The 18,639-nt window shown below is 46.8% G+C and overlaps 1 protein-coding gene across 1 annotated transcript in view; it reads right to left on the bottom strand.

The window, feature by feature from the left end:
- LOC137340200 (transmembrane protein 26-like) overlaps positions 1-16,566 on the bottom strand; it is a 35,128-nt gene extending 18,562 nt beyond the window's left edge. The window contains exon 1 of the mRNA XM_068002605.1: positions 16,321-16,566. Within this exon, the coding sequence (XP_067858706.1) occupies positions 16,321-16,511 (191 nt within the window). The 5' untranslated portion in view covers positions 16,512-16,566. The remainder of the gene's footprint in view (positions 1-16,320) is intronic.
- Positions 16,567-18,639: the final 2,073 nt, after the last annotated feature.

An 18,639-nucleotide genomic window follows, 5' to 3' on the forward strand; every position in this document is an offset into this window, starting at 1 on the left:
ATCTCCCCCCTTTCTATCTTAAATGTCTTTATATCTTTTTTGATCTCTTCTTCTAATGTTATGCCCATCTTGTTAGTCTCTCTGGTAAATACTGAGGCAAAGTAATTATTCAATATTTCTGTCATTTTGCTATCATTACCTGTGAGTTTATCATTTGTATCCCTTAGTGGCCCTATCCCTATTCCTGAATTTTCTTTTGTTATTTATGTGTCTATAGAATGTTTTACTATTTCTTTTTATATTCCTTGATAATTTAATTTTGTAGTTTATCTTTGCCTTCCTAATGTTTTTTAACTTCTTTCCTAACATTTTCATATTCCCTTTTGTCATCCTCTCCTTTGTTGTCTATGTACTTAATGTATGCCTTTTTCTTTAGTTTCAATTTTGCCCTTATTGCTTTATTCATCCATGGTGTATCATTACTGGCTAGTTTGTTCTTACTTTTTATTGGGATATATTTCTCCTGGACTCTACTGATCACCGTTTTAAATGTTTCCCACTGCTGTTCTACTTCTTTGTTTATCTTATTTAAATATTTCCCTAGTTCCATTCTCATCCCTTGAAAATCAGCTTTTTTCCAATTTATTACTTTGGTCTTTGTCCTACTTATGTCCTTCTCAATCTTTATCTTAAACCTTATTATGTTGTGATCACTATTGCCTAGATGTTCCCCTACGCTTACTTCTCTTATCTGTTCTGGTTCATTTCCCATTACTAGATTCAGCAGTGCTTCCTCTCTTGTTGGACTTTTTATATACTGGGTAAGAAAGGAGTCCTGCACACATTGTAAAAACTCCATTCCCTGTACCCCTTTACCTACCTCTTCTTCCCAGTTTATTTGGGGGTAGTTAAAATCTCCCATGATTATTATTCTATGTCCTTTACTCATTTCACATATTTGCTCACTTAGTTCTTCCTCCACTTCCTTTCCACTATTAAGTGGTCTGTAGTATACCCCTATCTTTCAATCCATATGGATTCTGTTTCTATCCTTCTCTTAGTTATGTCCCTTTTTTCTACTGTCCTTATGTTATCTCTAATTAGTACAGCAACTTCACCCCCCTTCTTCCTTCCATATCCTTTCAGATTATGTTATAGCCTGATCCTCCCCCCTCCCTCTTTCATCAGATTCCTTATCGGAATCATACTCATGAGTCACATCATCTGTTTTGTTTGATAGAGGCATGCAAAGTCGTTTCAAACTATGCAATTTTGCGAGCTGGCTGATGGTCTGTGTTGCAGTGTTAGGTGGTCCATGGTGCCATGTTTAGCATTCTGGGCATCCTCCCTGCAGCCTTCACCCTTATCCTCACAGGTATCAAGTACCCAGTACCCAGTACCTGTTGGATAGGACCAGTGTCTGCGGGACCTCCTTCTCTACCTCCCCTTCCCTTATGTGTCGGTGTGTCTCTAACTCACACTCCAGCTCAAAGACTCTGAGCCGGAGTGTCTCAAGCCAGAGACATTTACTGCAGATGTGGCAATCTGGGACAGTCTCGCTGTCCACAAACTCCCACATACTACAGTCCCGACACACAGCCTGTACTGCCATCTCTAGATTTTATTTATTTAATCAGTAGTTTATTTCTAGGACTAATAGAATCACTTGAGATCTAAATTATATTTCGTAAATGGATTTAGCTTGATTTCAAAACAATTAGTAATTATTTAGTCTTCTTTAAATGTTGTGTATTTTTTATTGAAGTATTAAAATTTGACAGGTTAGTTTATAGTCCCTTGGTTTAAATTGCTTAGCATCTCCTTCACCCTCTGCATTAGCCCTAACCCTAATCCTAACCCTAATTCCCACACTTACCAAATTCCTGGTTGAAAGTCCTGAAAGCCAGAAGGAGAGAGAGCACGCCTGGGTGTGAGCCATAGTTTTACTTTCGGAGTGCTTTACAAAGTGAAGAGGAGTGGGGAACAGGGCTGGATACTACCACGGTTCAGAGGTGGGACAGATGAAGAGCGGGAAGCAGGCCTGCACAGTTAACTCTCTTGGAGGACAGCTCGGGTCCAGGGCTATGTTTTGACTTTATTTTTTCCCAGCTGGAACTGGAAAGATCAAGGAGCAGGTCCCAACAGAACCGGACTTTAAAATATTATTTTACAGCTGGGAGCACGGAAAGAGTACGAGGTGGGACCCAATATGATATAGGGCCAAATCTTTACATTGTTTTCCAGAGGCAGCAAGGAGTGGGCTGTGGGCTCGGAGGAGGTCGCAGGTGCGAAGGTTTTCATTTCTTTTTGACTGGAAAATGACTGAAATTTATATATTCTTTTAAGAAGCCGGCCAGCGAGGAGCCATTGGCCCAAGATACTAAAGAGATAAAGCCCGAAATTTCTGGGAGTCTGCTCCAGGAGTGCAAGTACAGCAGAACAGAACCCCCTCCTGCCCTAGCCTGAGGCTAGAGACACTGTGCCGAATCCCATTCCACATAGACAGCGAAGAGGAGGCCCCAGAGGTAATCGTTTTTTTTCTGCTCTACTCCCAATGAGGCAAGCGTCCCTCTTTGGGAAGTTAATCACTCCCTTCCAGCATCGATTACCTTTCCTTAGTAAAGATTTGGGGTTTGGCACGCATTCCAATGATGCCTATGGAAGGCTTAAAGGGCAGAACTCTTGAGGTAGGCCGAGAATTTCCTTAGATAATGGGGCTGAGTGGAAGATCCACCCGTGGCCTCACACCCTCCTACCATCCCAGAATGGAAAACACAGGGTGAAATCCAGGCATAAGCAGGTTCTGCCCCATTTTATAGCACCCAATGTGGTTTAACTTCTCATCTGAAAGACGGCACATCCAACAATGCAGTACTCCCTCAGTACTTCACTAGCCTAGCATTATGTGCTCAAGTCTCTGGAGTAGGATTTGAACCCACAATCTTCTGACTCACCGGCAAGAGTGCTACCACTGAGCCACAGCTGACAAACTGATGATGTTTACCTTTACTCACCTGTACCAACATGTCCGCTGTTCTGCAAGGAAAGAATTCGCTACAGCATCACACAGTGGACAAAGTCACACATCGCACTGAGGTGTCACGGAAAACGGCTTAAGATCAGTTGATTGATGGTCACATGATGTTGGGGTTGTACTGCCATTGTAAATTAGTGAGTCACATAACATTACTTTAACTGTGCCAACTACAAGTGCAATATACTATGGATAGAAACTGGTTGATCAGCCATGGCGCTGCACACTGTGAGTCAAGACCAAGTATAGTCTTCAGCTGAAGCTGGGCTCAAGGGTGAGGGAAAATTGAACCAGGGCACACAATCTCCATTTTAAAGTTGCATATTTTGTCCTTATTTTTATACAATACTTTGATTTGATATTATGTGTAGTTAGATTGAAAAATTGATGGCAATTTTGGAAGCAGAGAAGTAGAGTTGGTTGGAGCATTTCCTCTGCAGCACAGGCTGAGGAGCTGGGAGACGCAAAACGGGGGTGCTACAGCACCACAACTGGTGGAAGGATGTAATTACAACATGAGAAATTTACATAAGCAATTTCCATTATAAGGGGCCGATCTTAACATGTCCTGACTGACATTTTAACATGTACTTACCACTCTGCTCACACCCCCATTGTAGCCGCCGCCATTTTGAAAGAGCCCTACCCCATGGCGGCCTATTTCATGCAAATCGGGGTCCTTTGACGTAGCTAGGATTCCGATTGCCATTTTAGGAGCAAACTGGTCAGAAGAGGCCCGGAAACAATAAGTTTAACATTATTTTTGTAGAGCCAGGAGGAGCAGGAGTGGCTCCTACATACCTGGTTGCAGCTTGTTGCTTCCGTGTGTCGTTGTACCCATAAATAAATCCGACTATTAAATTTAACCTGCACACACTGGTCTAACAAGTATTTTTGGCCTTTTAAAACAAACAGGAGAATGCAGTGTCATCCCACATGATCCCCATTGCACTACATACAATAACTAAGGAATAAGAGTTAACCCTGGGCATACTATCCTGGGTTAGGACACGTTTAAGGGTTCAGGTTTCAATTTTTTTAGGAGATTCAATTTGCACATGGATACTGCCTTTTTACTCTGCAACAGCCCAAACAGTGACAAGCAACTTGTCATAAATAACCCAATATTTGTTGAAAGTAAGTAAGGAATACCACACCTCTTGGCGATTAGTCTATTCAATCAAGTCAGTTTTATATTTTAGCAACAAAACACTTGTTATGTCTTTATTATGATTAGAAGGGCTTACACTTGTCATAATGCCAGGCACTAATGGAAACATGTCAAACTGAAGTTGGCACGGTTGATGTACAGTATTGCATTGGAAACTCTTTGTTCTTGCTGAATGACCTTTTCAGACCAAAGATACATTGAGGCATTTAGAACTGATACTCTGTGTAATGATATGCAGTTTTATTATTAAATCCAGACAACCAGCTGTGATTTTATCACTGTCTTCTCATCATAATTTGTGAAGGGAACTGGATAGCACAAAGGATTAGACAGAAGCTTTTCACCACTGAGACATGGATTGGGAAAGTGTTGCACTGTGAGGATAGACGTGTTGGGCGACCGATGGAAAGAGTGTGGGGGCGGGGCGGTTGGAGGCGTAAGGTCACGTGATGAAACCTCCAGGAATACGTCCAAGCGGAATTGGTAATCCTACTCCTAGGACAGCTGTCATGGCTCAGAGAATCTGCTTTCTCTCTGTTTGCCTCCGTTGCGCTTGTAGTTGTTGCACAAGGTCCTTCTTTCCCAGCTAGACTTTGCCCCTTGCGTGGTTGGAGTTGGGGAAGCCCTGTTCTCCTGCACAACACTACTAACATGCATTGCAGCCAGCGACGGCTATTATTGGCTTGGTTGTGCTTTTCAGATCTTGCCTCCCTCCGACTAACCGCACAAGCTACTCCGCATCTGGATTCACGTCAACACCTAGTAATACATCTTACAGTGATGTCACTATGCCTCCTGCCTCTCAATCACCAGTCCATAATGCACCATCTAGCATTAACTTTGCCAGTGGCAAATGCTTTGCCCCCAAAATCCATTGAAAGTGGTCTCTTGAGACTTAGGGATGGGCAATAAATTCCAGCCATGCCAGCGACACCCACACCCAAGAATGAATTTCTAGGCTTAAATGTGATAAAAACCAACTGGTTCACTAATGTCCTTTAGGGAAGGAAACCTGCCGTCCTGGCCTAAATGTGACTCCAGTCCCACAACATCGTGGTTGACTCAATTGCCCTCTGAAGTGTTCCAGCAAACCGCTTAGTTTTATCAAACCGTTACGAAGGATTCCGCCTGGACTGCAGTGATTCAAGGTGACGATCCACTCCACCAGATCAGCACCGAGACGGTGAACACGGGAATCTACCAAAGGATTTGTGATTGATTTACTGGACGCGTTACCAAATGCTTACCTAGATCGCAGGTTGGGATGGACATTACTGAAGGTTTGGGGAGTTGGAACTTATAAATGAGGGTAATCCAAGATATGAAAGCTAAAATAATCTAGGGTAAGAAGGTTAGAAGAAATAACAAAAAGGTAAAAATGTGAATGAAGTACCATGTTAGCTGGGACAATGAAGCCACTTGTCGTACCCTTATTGCTGCCTGAGCATAAATATTTGAGAACCTCCTTCTTGGCTCATAGTTTCAATCTTACCTATCTGTCAGTGCTTATGATTACATTACATTAAAGGTCAGACTTGGCTCAGTGGTGGCATTTTTATCTCGGAGTGTGAGCAGGGGAGTTGGACTAATTGGATAGCTCTTTCAAAGAGCAGGCAAAGGCTTGATGGGCTGAATGGCCTCTTTCCATGCTGTAAGATTCTATGATTGTATGATTGTTGGTTCAAACTCACTCCTGAGACTTGAGCACATAAGTACTTAGGGAGGGCTGCACCGTGAGAGGTGCTGTCTTTAGGATGAGACGTTAAGGGCTTGATTTTGCAATAGTGGCGGGTTGGCAGTGGGTGGGGGTGGCGGTGAAGGTGTGCGTGGCAAACCCGCAAGAACAAAACTTATAGTTTCCGACGTGACTGCATATTGATTGATGGTGATTAACGTCCTCTCCAGGTTTCGGGACCGGCAGCCAGCCTGATTGACAGGGGGGAGGGGAGAGAGAGAGAGCGAGACGTTGTCCGGTGCTGGAATGGAAGACCGGGGGGAGGGGAGAGTGGAAGATCACGAGGGGAGAGTGGAAGATCCAGGGGAAGAATGGATGATCGGGAGGGGAGAGAGGGGAAGATCACGAGGGGAGAGTGGAAGATCACGGGGGGAGAGGGGAAGATCACGGGGGGAGAGGGGAAGATCCAGGAGAAGAACGGATGATCGGGAGGGGAGAGAGGGGAAGATCACGGGGGGAGAGGGGAAGATCGGGGGGGGGGGGAAAATGGCTGATCGGGGGGGGGGGGGGAAGGGGAAGATGGGGGGAGAGAGGAAAAGATCAGGGGCGACGAGGGGGACATCGGCGGGGGGAGAGGGGAAGATTGGGAGGATATCGGGGGGGATGAAGAGGGGGACATCGGGAGGACATCAGGGGGGGTGAAGAGGGGGACATCGGTGGGGGGTGAAGAGGGGGAGATCGGGGAGACATCAGACATCGGAGCAGGGTGCAAAGGTAGGTTCATTTTGTGTTTTAACTTCCTTCTATGGTGTTTTATGCAATTTATTTAGTTTCTTTTTCCCTGCTCCGGCCATTCACGCCTGGTTTCACCAGAACCGGTGGGCAAGCCGCCCAGGTAAGTTAAAAATCATTACAATTACTTACTCTGTCACTGGTAAAGTGCCTTAAGTACCTCAATGAGGTGCATTTGGCTCTTTAACTATCATCCCGCCGGCTTTAATTGCCGGTGGAACTTCCGTTTTCGGGTCGCCCGCGCGCACACAGGTGGGTCTCTGGGAAACTCGGAAGTCGGCGGGTTGGAGCCGGCTTCTGAACCCGAATGGGATTTCTGCGATTTTTGGAGACCCCCCCGCCCCCAATGCACCTGCAATTGCCCCCCCAAATTGAGCCCTAAACCTCTCAGGTGGATGTAAAAGATCCCATGGCACCATTTCGAAGAAGAGCTGGGGAATTCTCCTGGTGTCGTCACCAACATTAATCCCTCAACCAACACCTATAACAGATTATCTGGTCATTATTTCATTGCTGTTTGCGGGCCCTTGCTGTGCACATATTTGGCTGCTATGTTTCCTACATTACAACAGTGACCAAGCTTCAAAAAGTACTTCATTGGCTGTAAAGCGCATTGGGAAGTCCTGTGGTCGTGAAACATGCCGTATAAATGCAAGTTCTTTCATTCTTCTTTCAATTATCCTACGTAATTGGCAAGTAGTGTTGCTAAGGACTGGTGCCTGCTGCTCTCCCTAGCATGCCTTCTCTCATCTTGTTCCACCTGCTATATGAAATGTAGGCGCTTTCATCACAAATGTAACTTAAGGATTGAGCAAAAAAAGGCCAGCAATTTTTTCCCCCCAAAATTATTACCCCATTACCCCACTCCCTCTGTACCCATTATCCTGCTCCCTCTGTCCCCAATTTTGCACTCCCTCTGCCCCTATTTCCCCACTCCCTCTGTCCCCAATTCTGCACTCCCTCTACCCCTATTTCCCCACTCACTCTGTTCCCAATTCCCAACTTCCTCTACTGCCAATTCCCCACTCCCCCTGCCCCCAATTCCCCACTCCCTCTGCCCCCAATTCCCCACTCACTCTGCCCCAAATTCCCCACTCCCCCTGCCCCCAATTCCCCACTCCCTCAGCCTGCAATTCCCCACTCCCTCTGCCCCCAATTCCCCACTCCCTCTGATTGCATTTCCCCAATCCCTGCTCCAAATTCCCCACTCCATGGCCCCGATATTACCAGGGAGGCGGTTTGGCAGCGGGGGGGCAGGGCCGACTGGGCGCGTGGGAAACCCGCCCAGTAAAATCCGTCCATTCCCCACACGATCGCAGGTAAATTGAAGCCACTTAATGTGGCTTCCGGGTTTGCCGTGGGAAACTTGCGCAGCGGGCGGACTGCGCATCCGCATCACAGGCTGTCAGCTGGAGGAGCTCTACTTAAAGGGGCACACCTCCAATGACTGATCCTGTAGCAAACAACGACACAGGACCACGGAGCAGCCCAGGGGAAAGGCTGCCCCCATGTTTAATGGTGCCTCACTCCAGGTCTTACTGATGGGGTGAGGAGGAGGAGGGAGATCTTCTACCCGGCGGACGGGATTAAGTGGCCTGCTTCTGCCACCAAGAAGGCCTGGCTCAAGGTGGCAGAGGAGGTCACCAGCAGCAGCAACATCTCCCGCACCTGGGTCCAGTGCAGGAAGCGCTTCAATGGCCTAACTAGGTCAGCCAAAGTGAGCACACTTACTCATTCCCCTACACTCCATCTTCCACATCACCGCCCCCGTTCCCCAACTCATTCTGCATTGCCAGCCTTACTCTATCACATCAATCTTCACACCCACTCAAACCTCATCCTCAACTTACTTGCACTTACTCACCTCCCCAGTACTCATCCCACCACTATCACTCAACCCAATCCTCATACAATCTCATGGCTCTGTCTCATAGTCATCCTCTGACGCATCTCTTTCATGGTCAGCCTCACCCAAACCAATGCATTCAGCGGTTGGCCACATCACCACCACTCACTCACGCCTCTCTACTTTCTCCCCTTATAGGAGAAGAGAGCCCTGAATGCACGGGAGACGGAGAGGGCCGGAGGGGGGCTGCAACATCAGGTCGTCCTCACGGATGCAGAGCAGGAGGCTCTTGAACTAAGCCGCACCCTCGAGTGCCTGTCCTTCGGGGACGCCGAGACTGCCACCCGACAAACGGCTGGTGACAGAACTTTAACATTCAGCACTCACAATAGCAAATGATGTTAACATGCCTTGCCATCTTCAGCACCTCAACATCTGTCTTCATGCTTAATATTGCCTTCTGTTCTCTTACAGGGCCTTCAGCGACTGCCGTGACAGCAGAGGGCGATTCCTCAGAGGACCTGCCGGCCACTGAGAGGGCACTGTCACATCTGAGCAAGCCATCCACCAGCACAGATACACACACCTCGGTGGGTCCCCGTCGTCAGTTAGTTGGGGTCGTACATGGTGAGTCACCACACACATGTGAGCACGAGCAGACACTGGTGGCCGAGGCAGCTGTGAAGAGTCCGCCTCAGTGGGAGCACTCTTCTCCAGGCTCTGCTCAGCTGGACACAGATGCTGAACCCTGGGGGCCATCCTTTAAAAGGAGAATGATCGAGGGGCAGCAGCACATTTGCGAGGTGCTGGAACAGGTGCCACGCGCACTCTCCACAATCGCGCAGAAGATGGAGGAGTCCAACTCCTGTATGAGTGGAATGGTGGCACAGGTACAGGAGGGAATCTCTGAAATACTGTCACAGGGATGTGAGGGCATCTCTGAGATAGTGTCGCGGGTAAGTGCGGGAATGTCTGGGATGGAAGGAAGGCTAGTCTCCATCGAGCTTCAAGCACGGCTCAACAATGAGTCCATTGAGGCCCTGACAATAGCCCTTCGGACTCAGGGCGAGCAACTTTCTGCCGTCTTAAACAGGCAGGCAGATACTCTGGCACTGGCCTTACAAGGCTTCACACATGTCCTCCAAACTGTCATCCAGCAGAGTGGTAGGAGTGATATGGGCCTGGCCAGGAGAGGGATGATGGCGAAAGGGGACATGGAAGTGGGGACGCCACTCAAAGCGCTCCCACGTCTCACCCGTTGCCCCCTCTCCAGGAGGCAATGCTGCCTCCTCTCCAGGTGGCCGAGTCTGCCCCTGCACAGATACAGATGGAGTAGTCTTTGGAGGGGCCCTCACGGGCACCCAAACCCAGAAAGCGTAGGCCCAAAACATCTAATCGGTCAGGGCATGAACAAGAGCAACCTGCCACTACCTCTGCTGCAGCCACAGGGGAAGCACCATGTGGGAGTAGTAGAAAGCGTAAGGCAAAGGTTTTGTGAGCACAAAGGGGATGCACAAGGGTGTTTGACGCTTTGTCATGTTTTTTATTTATATTTCATTTTCGTTCAACTCATATTAAATATTATATTGTCACCACTACTGCCACGTCTTGGCCATTCTTGACTGGCTTGTGTAATAAGTCCCTTTCATGAGGTTCACCATGAACACCCACACTTGATGCCACCCATTGGGTCACTCTACAGTGGGTGTATGTGTAGTTGCACGACTATTTTGTGTAGGTGCCTGTGGCACAGCACTGTGTTGTGGAGCTCCCCGTGGCGGAGGTGGACGGCGTGCCTGGCGAGGCTGGTGATATTGCTTGTCCTCGGATGAAGTGAATGCAGCCATGGCGGCCCCCATCCTGACGGTGTGAGTTTGAGGGGGTCTGCAAAGTAGGTAAATGTGTTTGCACAGCAGAGTTTAGGGTATAAAGTAATAATTTTGAGTGGAAAGACAAAGGTGTTGCAGCCAAAACTTTGTCTGAAGTGACAGAGTGCCCTGCTGCAATAAATGAGCTTTTCCCCCCAACTGTCAAAAAATCCTTTGCATCTCCCACATGTCTGCTCCAACAGGGAGTGTTTCCCACAGTACAGGAAACACACTGAGGATCCTTCAAAATTGCACCCCTGCCAAAATCTCCTGTCAATGAGGTCTGTCAAGTACCCTCAACTATCTATATAAGTATCTAAATTATCATCTCGCTGGGTTTAATTGCCGGTGGTCATCCCGCATGTGGGAGCTGTGTGCGTACCCAAATGCATCATTGGGGAACCCGGATGTGAGTGGGTTGGAGCCGGGCTCCGAACCCTGCTCTGGGATTCCACCATTTTAGGAGCCCCTGCCCCCAACGCACCCGCTCGACCATCCAAAAATCGGCCCCCTCTGCCCCATATTTCCCACTACCTCTGCCTCTAATTCCCCACACCCTCTGTTCCCAAATCCCCATTTCCTCTACCCCAATTGCCCACTCCTTCTGCTCCCAATTCCTCACTCTCTCTGCTCGCCATGCCCCACTTCCTGCGCCAAATTACCCACTCCATGCACTGCAGCAACTCGCAAAGGCTTCTTCGACAGCATCTCCCAAACCCGCGATCTCTACCACCTAGAAGGACAAGAGCAGCAGGTACATGGGAACAACACCACCTGCACGTTCCCCTCCAAGTCACACACCATCCCGACTTGGAAATATATCTCCGTTCCTTCATTGTCGCTGGGTCAAAATCCTGGAACTCCCTTCTTAACAGCACTGTGGGAGAACCTTCACCACACGGACTGCAGCGGTTCAAGAAGGCGGCTCACCACCACCTTCTCAAGGGCAATTAAGGATGGGCAATAAATGCCGGCCTCGCCAGTGATGCCCACATGCCATGAACGAATAAAAAAAAGTCCCCAATTCCCCACTCATTCTGCTCCCAATTCCCCACTCCCTCTGCTTCCAATTCTGTACACCTTCTGTTCACGATTCCCCACTGCCTCTGCTGCCAATTCCCCACTCCCACCACCCTCAATTCCACACTCCCTCTGATCCCAATTCTCCATTCCCTCTACCCCCATTTTCAAATTCCTTCTGCCATCAATTCCCCCACTGCCTCTTCTCCCAATTGCCCACTTCCCCTGTTGCCAATTCCCCACTCCCTCTATCCCCATTACCCCACTCCCTATGTCCCCAATTCTCCACTACCACTGCCCCCAATTCCAGAATCCTTCTGTCCCCATTTCCCCACTGATTCTGTCTCCAATTCCACACACCCCTTGCCCCCAATACTCCACTCCCTCTGCTCCCAATTCCCCACTCGATCTTCCCACAATTCCCCACTTCCTCTGCCCCCAATTCCTCACTCCCTCTGATCCCAATTCCCCACTTCTTCTGCTGCCAATTCCCCACTTCCTGGGCCCTCAATTCCTCGCTTCCTCTGCCCCCAATTTCTGATTCCCTCTGCCCTCAATTCCCCACTCCCTCTGTCCCCAATTCCCCCAGTCCCTCTGCCCACAATTCCCCACTCCTGATGCCCTAATTCCCCACTCCCTCTCTTCCCAATTCCCCTATCCCTCTGTTTCTAATTCCCCACACCCTCTGCCCCCAATTCCCCACACCCTCTGCCCCCAATTCCCTATTCGCTCTGCCCCCAATTCCCCACACCCTCTGCCCCCAATTCCCTATTCCCACTGCCCCAATTCCCCATTCCCTCTGCCCCCAATTCCCTATTCCCTCTGCCCCCAATTTCTCACACCCTCTGCCCCCAATTCCTTATTCCCTCTGCTCCCAATTCCCCATTCCCTCTGCCCCCAATTCCTTATTCCCTCTGCTCCCAATTCCCCATTCCCTCTGCTCCCAATTCCCCACACCCTCTGCCCCCAATTCCCCATTCCCTTTGCTCCCAATTCCCCACACCTTCTGCCCCCAATTCCCTATTCCCTCTGCCCCCAATTCCCCACACCCTCTGCCCCCAATTCCCCACTCCCTCTGCCCCCAATTCCCCATTCCCTCTGCTCCAGTTGCCCACAGGACCAGGGAATCAGCCCTTATGAATTATCAGCTAATGCAAAACAGGGAGTAGGGAATTGGGGACTGATTGAGAGGGGAATTGGGAGCAGAGAGAATGAGAAATCGCTGCCTAGCTACAGTAGAGGCTATGGCGGCACCGTTTTAGCCACATGCACTAGTTTTTGTCGAAAACGCCTTACGCACAATACAGGTAAATGTGCTTCACATGTGTATATTTACTTAACAAACATCTGCCACCATTCTGTGACCAAGGAAATAAAACACTCACAATGATCAAAACACACTCATACACTCTGCTTTTCGTTTTACCATTTTAACAACAAACACACAAAAGTTAAAGTTCATGTGAACACGCCGTGCGTACATGAGTATTGAGAGCACATGTCCAACGATGGTTTCTATTACTCATCTTTTATTTTCTGATCAGAAATGCAATTCACCACATCTGGATTCCCAATGAGCCACTTTTGGCCACGGGCTAACATATTGGACCACACTGCTCTATCTATTGCTCCATTAAGTAAGCCTGGCTTCAGTCTTCCTGGCTCCACAGCACCTATATTTCTTCCATAAATATTCTGTCCTTATGCAAATCAAGCTGCAATTGCTCTTACTTGAAAATGTACCTCACAGAGTTAGTTATATCGTGTCACTTCCCCATAGGGCCTAATTGTAAAATAATCTTGTAGCCTTTATAACAGGATGTAGATACATCCTTTCAACAGAACGGATCTTCCTGGCGCTGCTTAGAATACATAAGAGCGGATATTATTTTTAGCAATTTTGGATTACACTGTCACACAATTTATTGTGACATTTCTTATTCAAAGATCCGAGATCCCCACCATCACAGCAGCCAGTCTTCAGACAACTCAATTCACTCCACGTGATATCATGAAACGGCAGAGTGCACTGGATACAGCAAAGGCCATGGGCCCCGAGAACATTCTGGCTTAGTGCTAAAGACTTGTGCTACGGAACTAGCTGCGCCTCTAGCCAAGCTGTTCCAGTACAGCTACAACACTGGCATCTACCCAACAATGTGGAAAATTGCCCAGGTATGTACTGTCCACAAAAAGCAGGACAAATCCAATCCGGCCAATTACCGCCCCATCAATCTACTCTCAATCATCAGCAAAATGATAGAAGATATCATCGACAGTGCTATCAAGCAGCACTTACTCACCAATAACCTGCTCACCGATGCTCAGTTTGGGTTCCGCCAGGACCACTTGGCTCCAGACATCATTACACACTTGGTCCAAACATGGACAAAAGAACTGAATTCCAGAGGTGAGGTGAGAGTGACTGCCCTTGGCATCAAGGCAGCATTTGACAGAGTGTGGCATCAAGGAGCCCTAGTAAAATTGAAATCAATAGGAATCAGGGGAAAACACTCCAGTGGCTGGAGTCATACCTAGCACAAAGGAAGATGGTAGTGGTTGTTGGAGGACAATCCTCCCAGCCCATGGACATTGTTGCAGGAGTTCCTCAAGGCAGTAGTCCTAGGCCCAACCATCTTCAGCTGCTTCATCAATGACCTTCCCTCCATCATAAGGTCAGAAATGGGGATGTTCGCTGATGATTGCACGGTGTTCAGATCCATTTGCAACTCCTCAGATAGTGAAGTAATCTGTGCCCGCATGCAGCAAGACCTAGACAACATCCAGGCTTGGACTGATAAGTGGCAAGTAACATTCGTGCCAGACAAGTGCCAGGCAATGACCATCTCCAATAAGAGAGTCTAACCACCTCCCTTTGACAGTCAACGGCATTACCATCACCGAATCCCCCACCATCGACCAGAAATTCAACTGGACCAGCCACATAAATACTGTGGCTACGAGAGCCAGTCAGAGGCTGGGTATTCTGTAGCGAATGACTCTCCTCCTGACTCCCCAAAGTCTTTCCACCATCTACAAGGCACAAGTCAGGAGTATGATGGAATACTCTCCACTTGCCTGGATGAGTGCAGCTCCAACAACACTCAAGAAGCTCGACACCACCCAGGACAAAGCAGCCCGCTTGATTGGCACCCCATCCACCACCTTAAACATTCACTCCCTTCACCACCGGTGCACCATGGCTGCAGTGTGTATCATCTACAAGATGCACTGCAGCAACTTGCCAAGGCTTCTTCGACAGTACCTCCCAAACTCGCAACCTCTACCATCTAGAAAGACAAGGGCAGCAAGCACATGGGAACAACACCATCTGCACATTCCCCTCCAAGTTGCACACCATCCTGACTTGGAAATATATCACTGTTCCTTTATCGTCGCTGGGTCAAAATTCTGGAACTCCCTTCCTAACAGCACTGTGAGAACCTTCACCATACGGACTGCAGTGGTTCAAGAAGGCGGCTCACCGCCACATTCTCAAGGGCAATTAGGGATGGGCAATAAATGCTGGCACTGCCAGCGATGCCCACATCCCATGAATGAATTTTTAAAAATGACTTGACTAGCCCGTCTTATAATCCATTTCTTTTAGGCTAATAGTTACACCTCAAATTATATCACCATATTGGTGAATAAGCATAACTACTTCATCCTCACTACAAAGATTTTTTAGACACAGAGCGGGTGAAATTGGTCTTTGCCAGCAGCACAAAATGGGATCATAGCAAATCGGAAAAGAAAATCAGACGTGGTGGGTGCAACATGGGCTGTCGATTCGCTGAGCCCATTTCACACTACTGGTGAAGATCAGTTTCACCCCCACAGACTTTCACCTTCCAGGTAATTATTTTAACCTCATTTGCCTCACATTATAACTTTCTCTTGCTTATTTGTATGTGAGGGAATTGCATGCAAAATTACCCCACATATGGAAGAAGCACAACCAATGGAACGTAGAAACAGGAGTAGGCCATTCAGCCCATCGAGCCTGTTCCACCATTCAGTTAGATCAGGGCTGATCCGTACCTCAGCTCCATTTACCTGCCTTTGATCCATATCCCTTGATACCCTTACCTAAAAAAAAATGTTGATCTCAGTCTTGAAATTTTCAATTGACCCAGCATCCAGAGACTTTGGGAGGAGAGAATTCCAGATTTCCACTACCCTTCGTGTGAAAAAATTCTTCCTGATTTCAGTCCTAACTGGCCTAGCTCTAATTTTAAGATTGTGGCCCCTTGATCTGGGTTCCCCCACCAGATGAAACCGTTTCTCTGGTTCTACGCTATCGAATCCTTTTAACATTTTAAAGACGTCTATTAGATCACACCTCAACCTTCTAAAGTCAAGGGAATTCAAGCCAAGTTTATGCAACCTGTCCTCATAATTTAACCCTTTTAAGCCCTGGTATCAGTAAGCTGGCTTCTCTCAAATCGGTGTGAGACAGTCTATTCTTGGCATCTCAGGAGTTTGGTGCTCTCAGCTGAGAACGGGTCCCATGCTGGAGTTTTGTCCCCATGACCTGGTATAGGATGCGAAATATCGATTGAAATGACACACAGCGTCGCTTTACCTTCAGATAAACTTTGGGCGTTCAACTTTAGCTGTGCAAGTTGTGAATTCCTGTTCGTGTTATTGTTTTGTTTTTAATCAGATCCTGAACTAAATGTATGAGAGTTATTATTATTTTTTCCCAGGAACCTAGCCCAGTTAAATCGCCAGACTGGGAACACTTGTGGGTTGCGGATCAAATAAAACAGTCAACTCTTGTTTGAAATGAGCTATTCTACTGCTGTAAAGGACACCGGATTTGTCTAGTTGCAGTGATTTATAAACAAGGTACCGAGTTTAATCAAATGGGAAAAAAATGTTTATTTTCCCCAATTTAAACAGTCAGTTTCAGTAACTTTTTTTGTAACAGAATTCGTATTCGATCATTTAATTTAGAATCGCCCTTACCCTTTGTAATCGGTCCCTTTCTGGATGGTTAGAGTGACTATCATCTCGATACAGATCAGTAAAATCAAAAGCAGCAGGAGCCAGTACATCCGATCATTTTTCACTAAAGTCACTCGCCAAACTGCTAACACAGTGTGAAACATAAAAACAAGTCTAGGAACAACAGCGCTCAGATATACCAGCAAAACCATCGTCCTCCCAGTGCGTCCCGGAGTCAGATTCAAAAGTCTCCTTGTTTCAGTTTGAGTCTTGACTCAATGAAGCAAACGGGGAAAGTTTTTATCTTCGGTCAAACCTGCCCCGCTGGGAGCACTGCCCTCCTCTGCACTCCTCCCCCCCCGAAGTCTTCTGAGGCCCGGGGGGAAGTCACGGCAGATTACAAAGGAAAGACCAAAAAAAAGGTTATTGCAAACTGCAAAACGATTGAGCGCATTACTTCAAGTGTGAATTATTAATTTAATCAATTAGTACTGTAAGTTGTTGATTTAGTAAATTAGTATTACGAATTATTGATCAAAACAAAGGAAACTACGATGGTATGAGGAGTGAGTTGGCTATGATAGATTGGGAAGCTTCATTAAAAGGCATGACGGTGGATAGGCAATGGCTAACATTTTAAGGAACGAATGCATGAATTGCAACAATTATACATTCCTTTCAGGCACAAAAACGCAAAAGGAAAAGCAGCCCAACCATGGCTAACAAAAGAAATTAAGGATAGTATTAGATCCAAAGAGGAGTCATATAAAGTTGCAAGAAAAAGTAGCAAGCCTGAGGATTGGGAACAGTTTAGAATTCAACAAAAAAGGACCAAGAGATTGATTAAGAGGGAAAAATAGAGTATGAGAGTAAACTTGCAAGGATCATAAAAGTGGACTGTAAAAGCTTCTACAAGTATGTAAAAAGAAAAAGATTAGTGAAGACAAATGTAGGTCCCTTACAGTCAGAAACGGGAGAATTTATAATGGAGAACAAGGAAATGGCAGTGCAATTAAACAAATACTTTGGTTCTGTCTTCACGGAAGAGGATACAAATAACTTCCCAGAAATGCTAGGGAACCAAGGGACTAGTGGGAAGGAGGAATTAAAGGAAATTAGTATTAATAAAAAATAGTGCTGGAGAAATGAATGGGACAGAAAGCCGATAAATCCCCAGGGCCTGATAATCTGCATCCCAGAGTACTAAAAGAGGTAGCCATGGAAATAGTGGATGCATTAGTTGTCATCTTCCAAAATTCTATAGATTATGGAACAGTTCCTGCAGATTGGAGGGTGGCAAATGTAACCCCACTATTTAAAAAAGGAGGGAGAGAGAAAACAGGGAACTACAGACCAGTTAGCCTAACATCATTAGGAGGGAAAATGCTAGAGTCTATTATAAAGGATGTGATAACAGGACACTGAGAAAATATCAACAGGATTAGACAAAGTCAACATGGATTTATGAAAGGGAAATCATGTTTGACAAATCTACTGGAGTTTTTTGAGGATGTAACTGATAGAATAGATAAGGGAGAACCAGTAGATGTGGTTTATTTGGATTTTCAGAAGGCCTTTGATAAAGTCCCACATAAGAAGTTAGTGTGCGAAATTAAAGCACATGGGATTGGGGGTAATATACTGGCATGGATTGAAAATTGGTTAACAGACAAGAAACAGAGAGTAGGAATAAATGGGACTTTTTCAGGACGGCAGGCAGTGACTAGTGGGGTATCGCAGAGATCAGTGCTTCGGCCCCAGCTATTCACAATGTATATCAATGCTTTGGATGAGGGAACCAAATGTAGTATTTCCACGTTTGCTGATGACACAAAACTAGGTGGGATCGTGAGTTGTGAGGAGGATGCAAAGAGGCTTCAAGGCGATTTAGACAAGTTGAGTGAGTGGGCAAATACTTGGCAGATGGAGTATAATGTGGATAAATGTGAAGTTATCCACTTCAGAAGGAAAAACAGAAAGGCAGAGTAATTTAAATAGTGATAGATTGGGAAATGTTGATGTACAAAGGGACCTGGGTGTCCTTGTACACCAGTCACTGAAAGCAAACATGCAGGTGCAGCAAGCAGTTAGGAAGGCAAATGGTATGTTGGCCCTCATTGCAAGAGGATTTGAGTACAGGACCAAGGGTGTCTTATTGCAGTTATACAGGGCCTTGGTGAGACCACACCTGGAGTATTGTGTGCAGTTTTGGTCTCCTTACCTAAGAAAGGATATACTTGCCAGCAAAAGTTCACCAGACTGATTCCTGGGATGGCAGGACTGTCGTATGCGGAGAGATTGGGTCGACTCGGCCTGTGTATTCACTCAAGTTTAGAAGAA

The sequence above is a fragment of the Heptranchias perlo genome, chromosome 21 (genome assembly GCF_035084215.1).
Source record: "Heptranchias perlo isolate sHepPer1 chromosome 21, sHepPer1.hap1, whole genome shotgun sequence".
NCBI lineage: Eukaryota > Metazoa > Chordata > Chondrichthyes > Hexanchiformes > Hexanchidae > Heptranchias > Heptranchias perlo.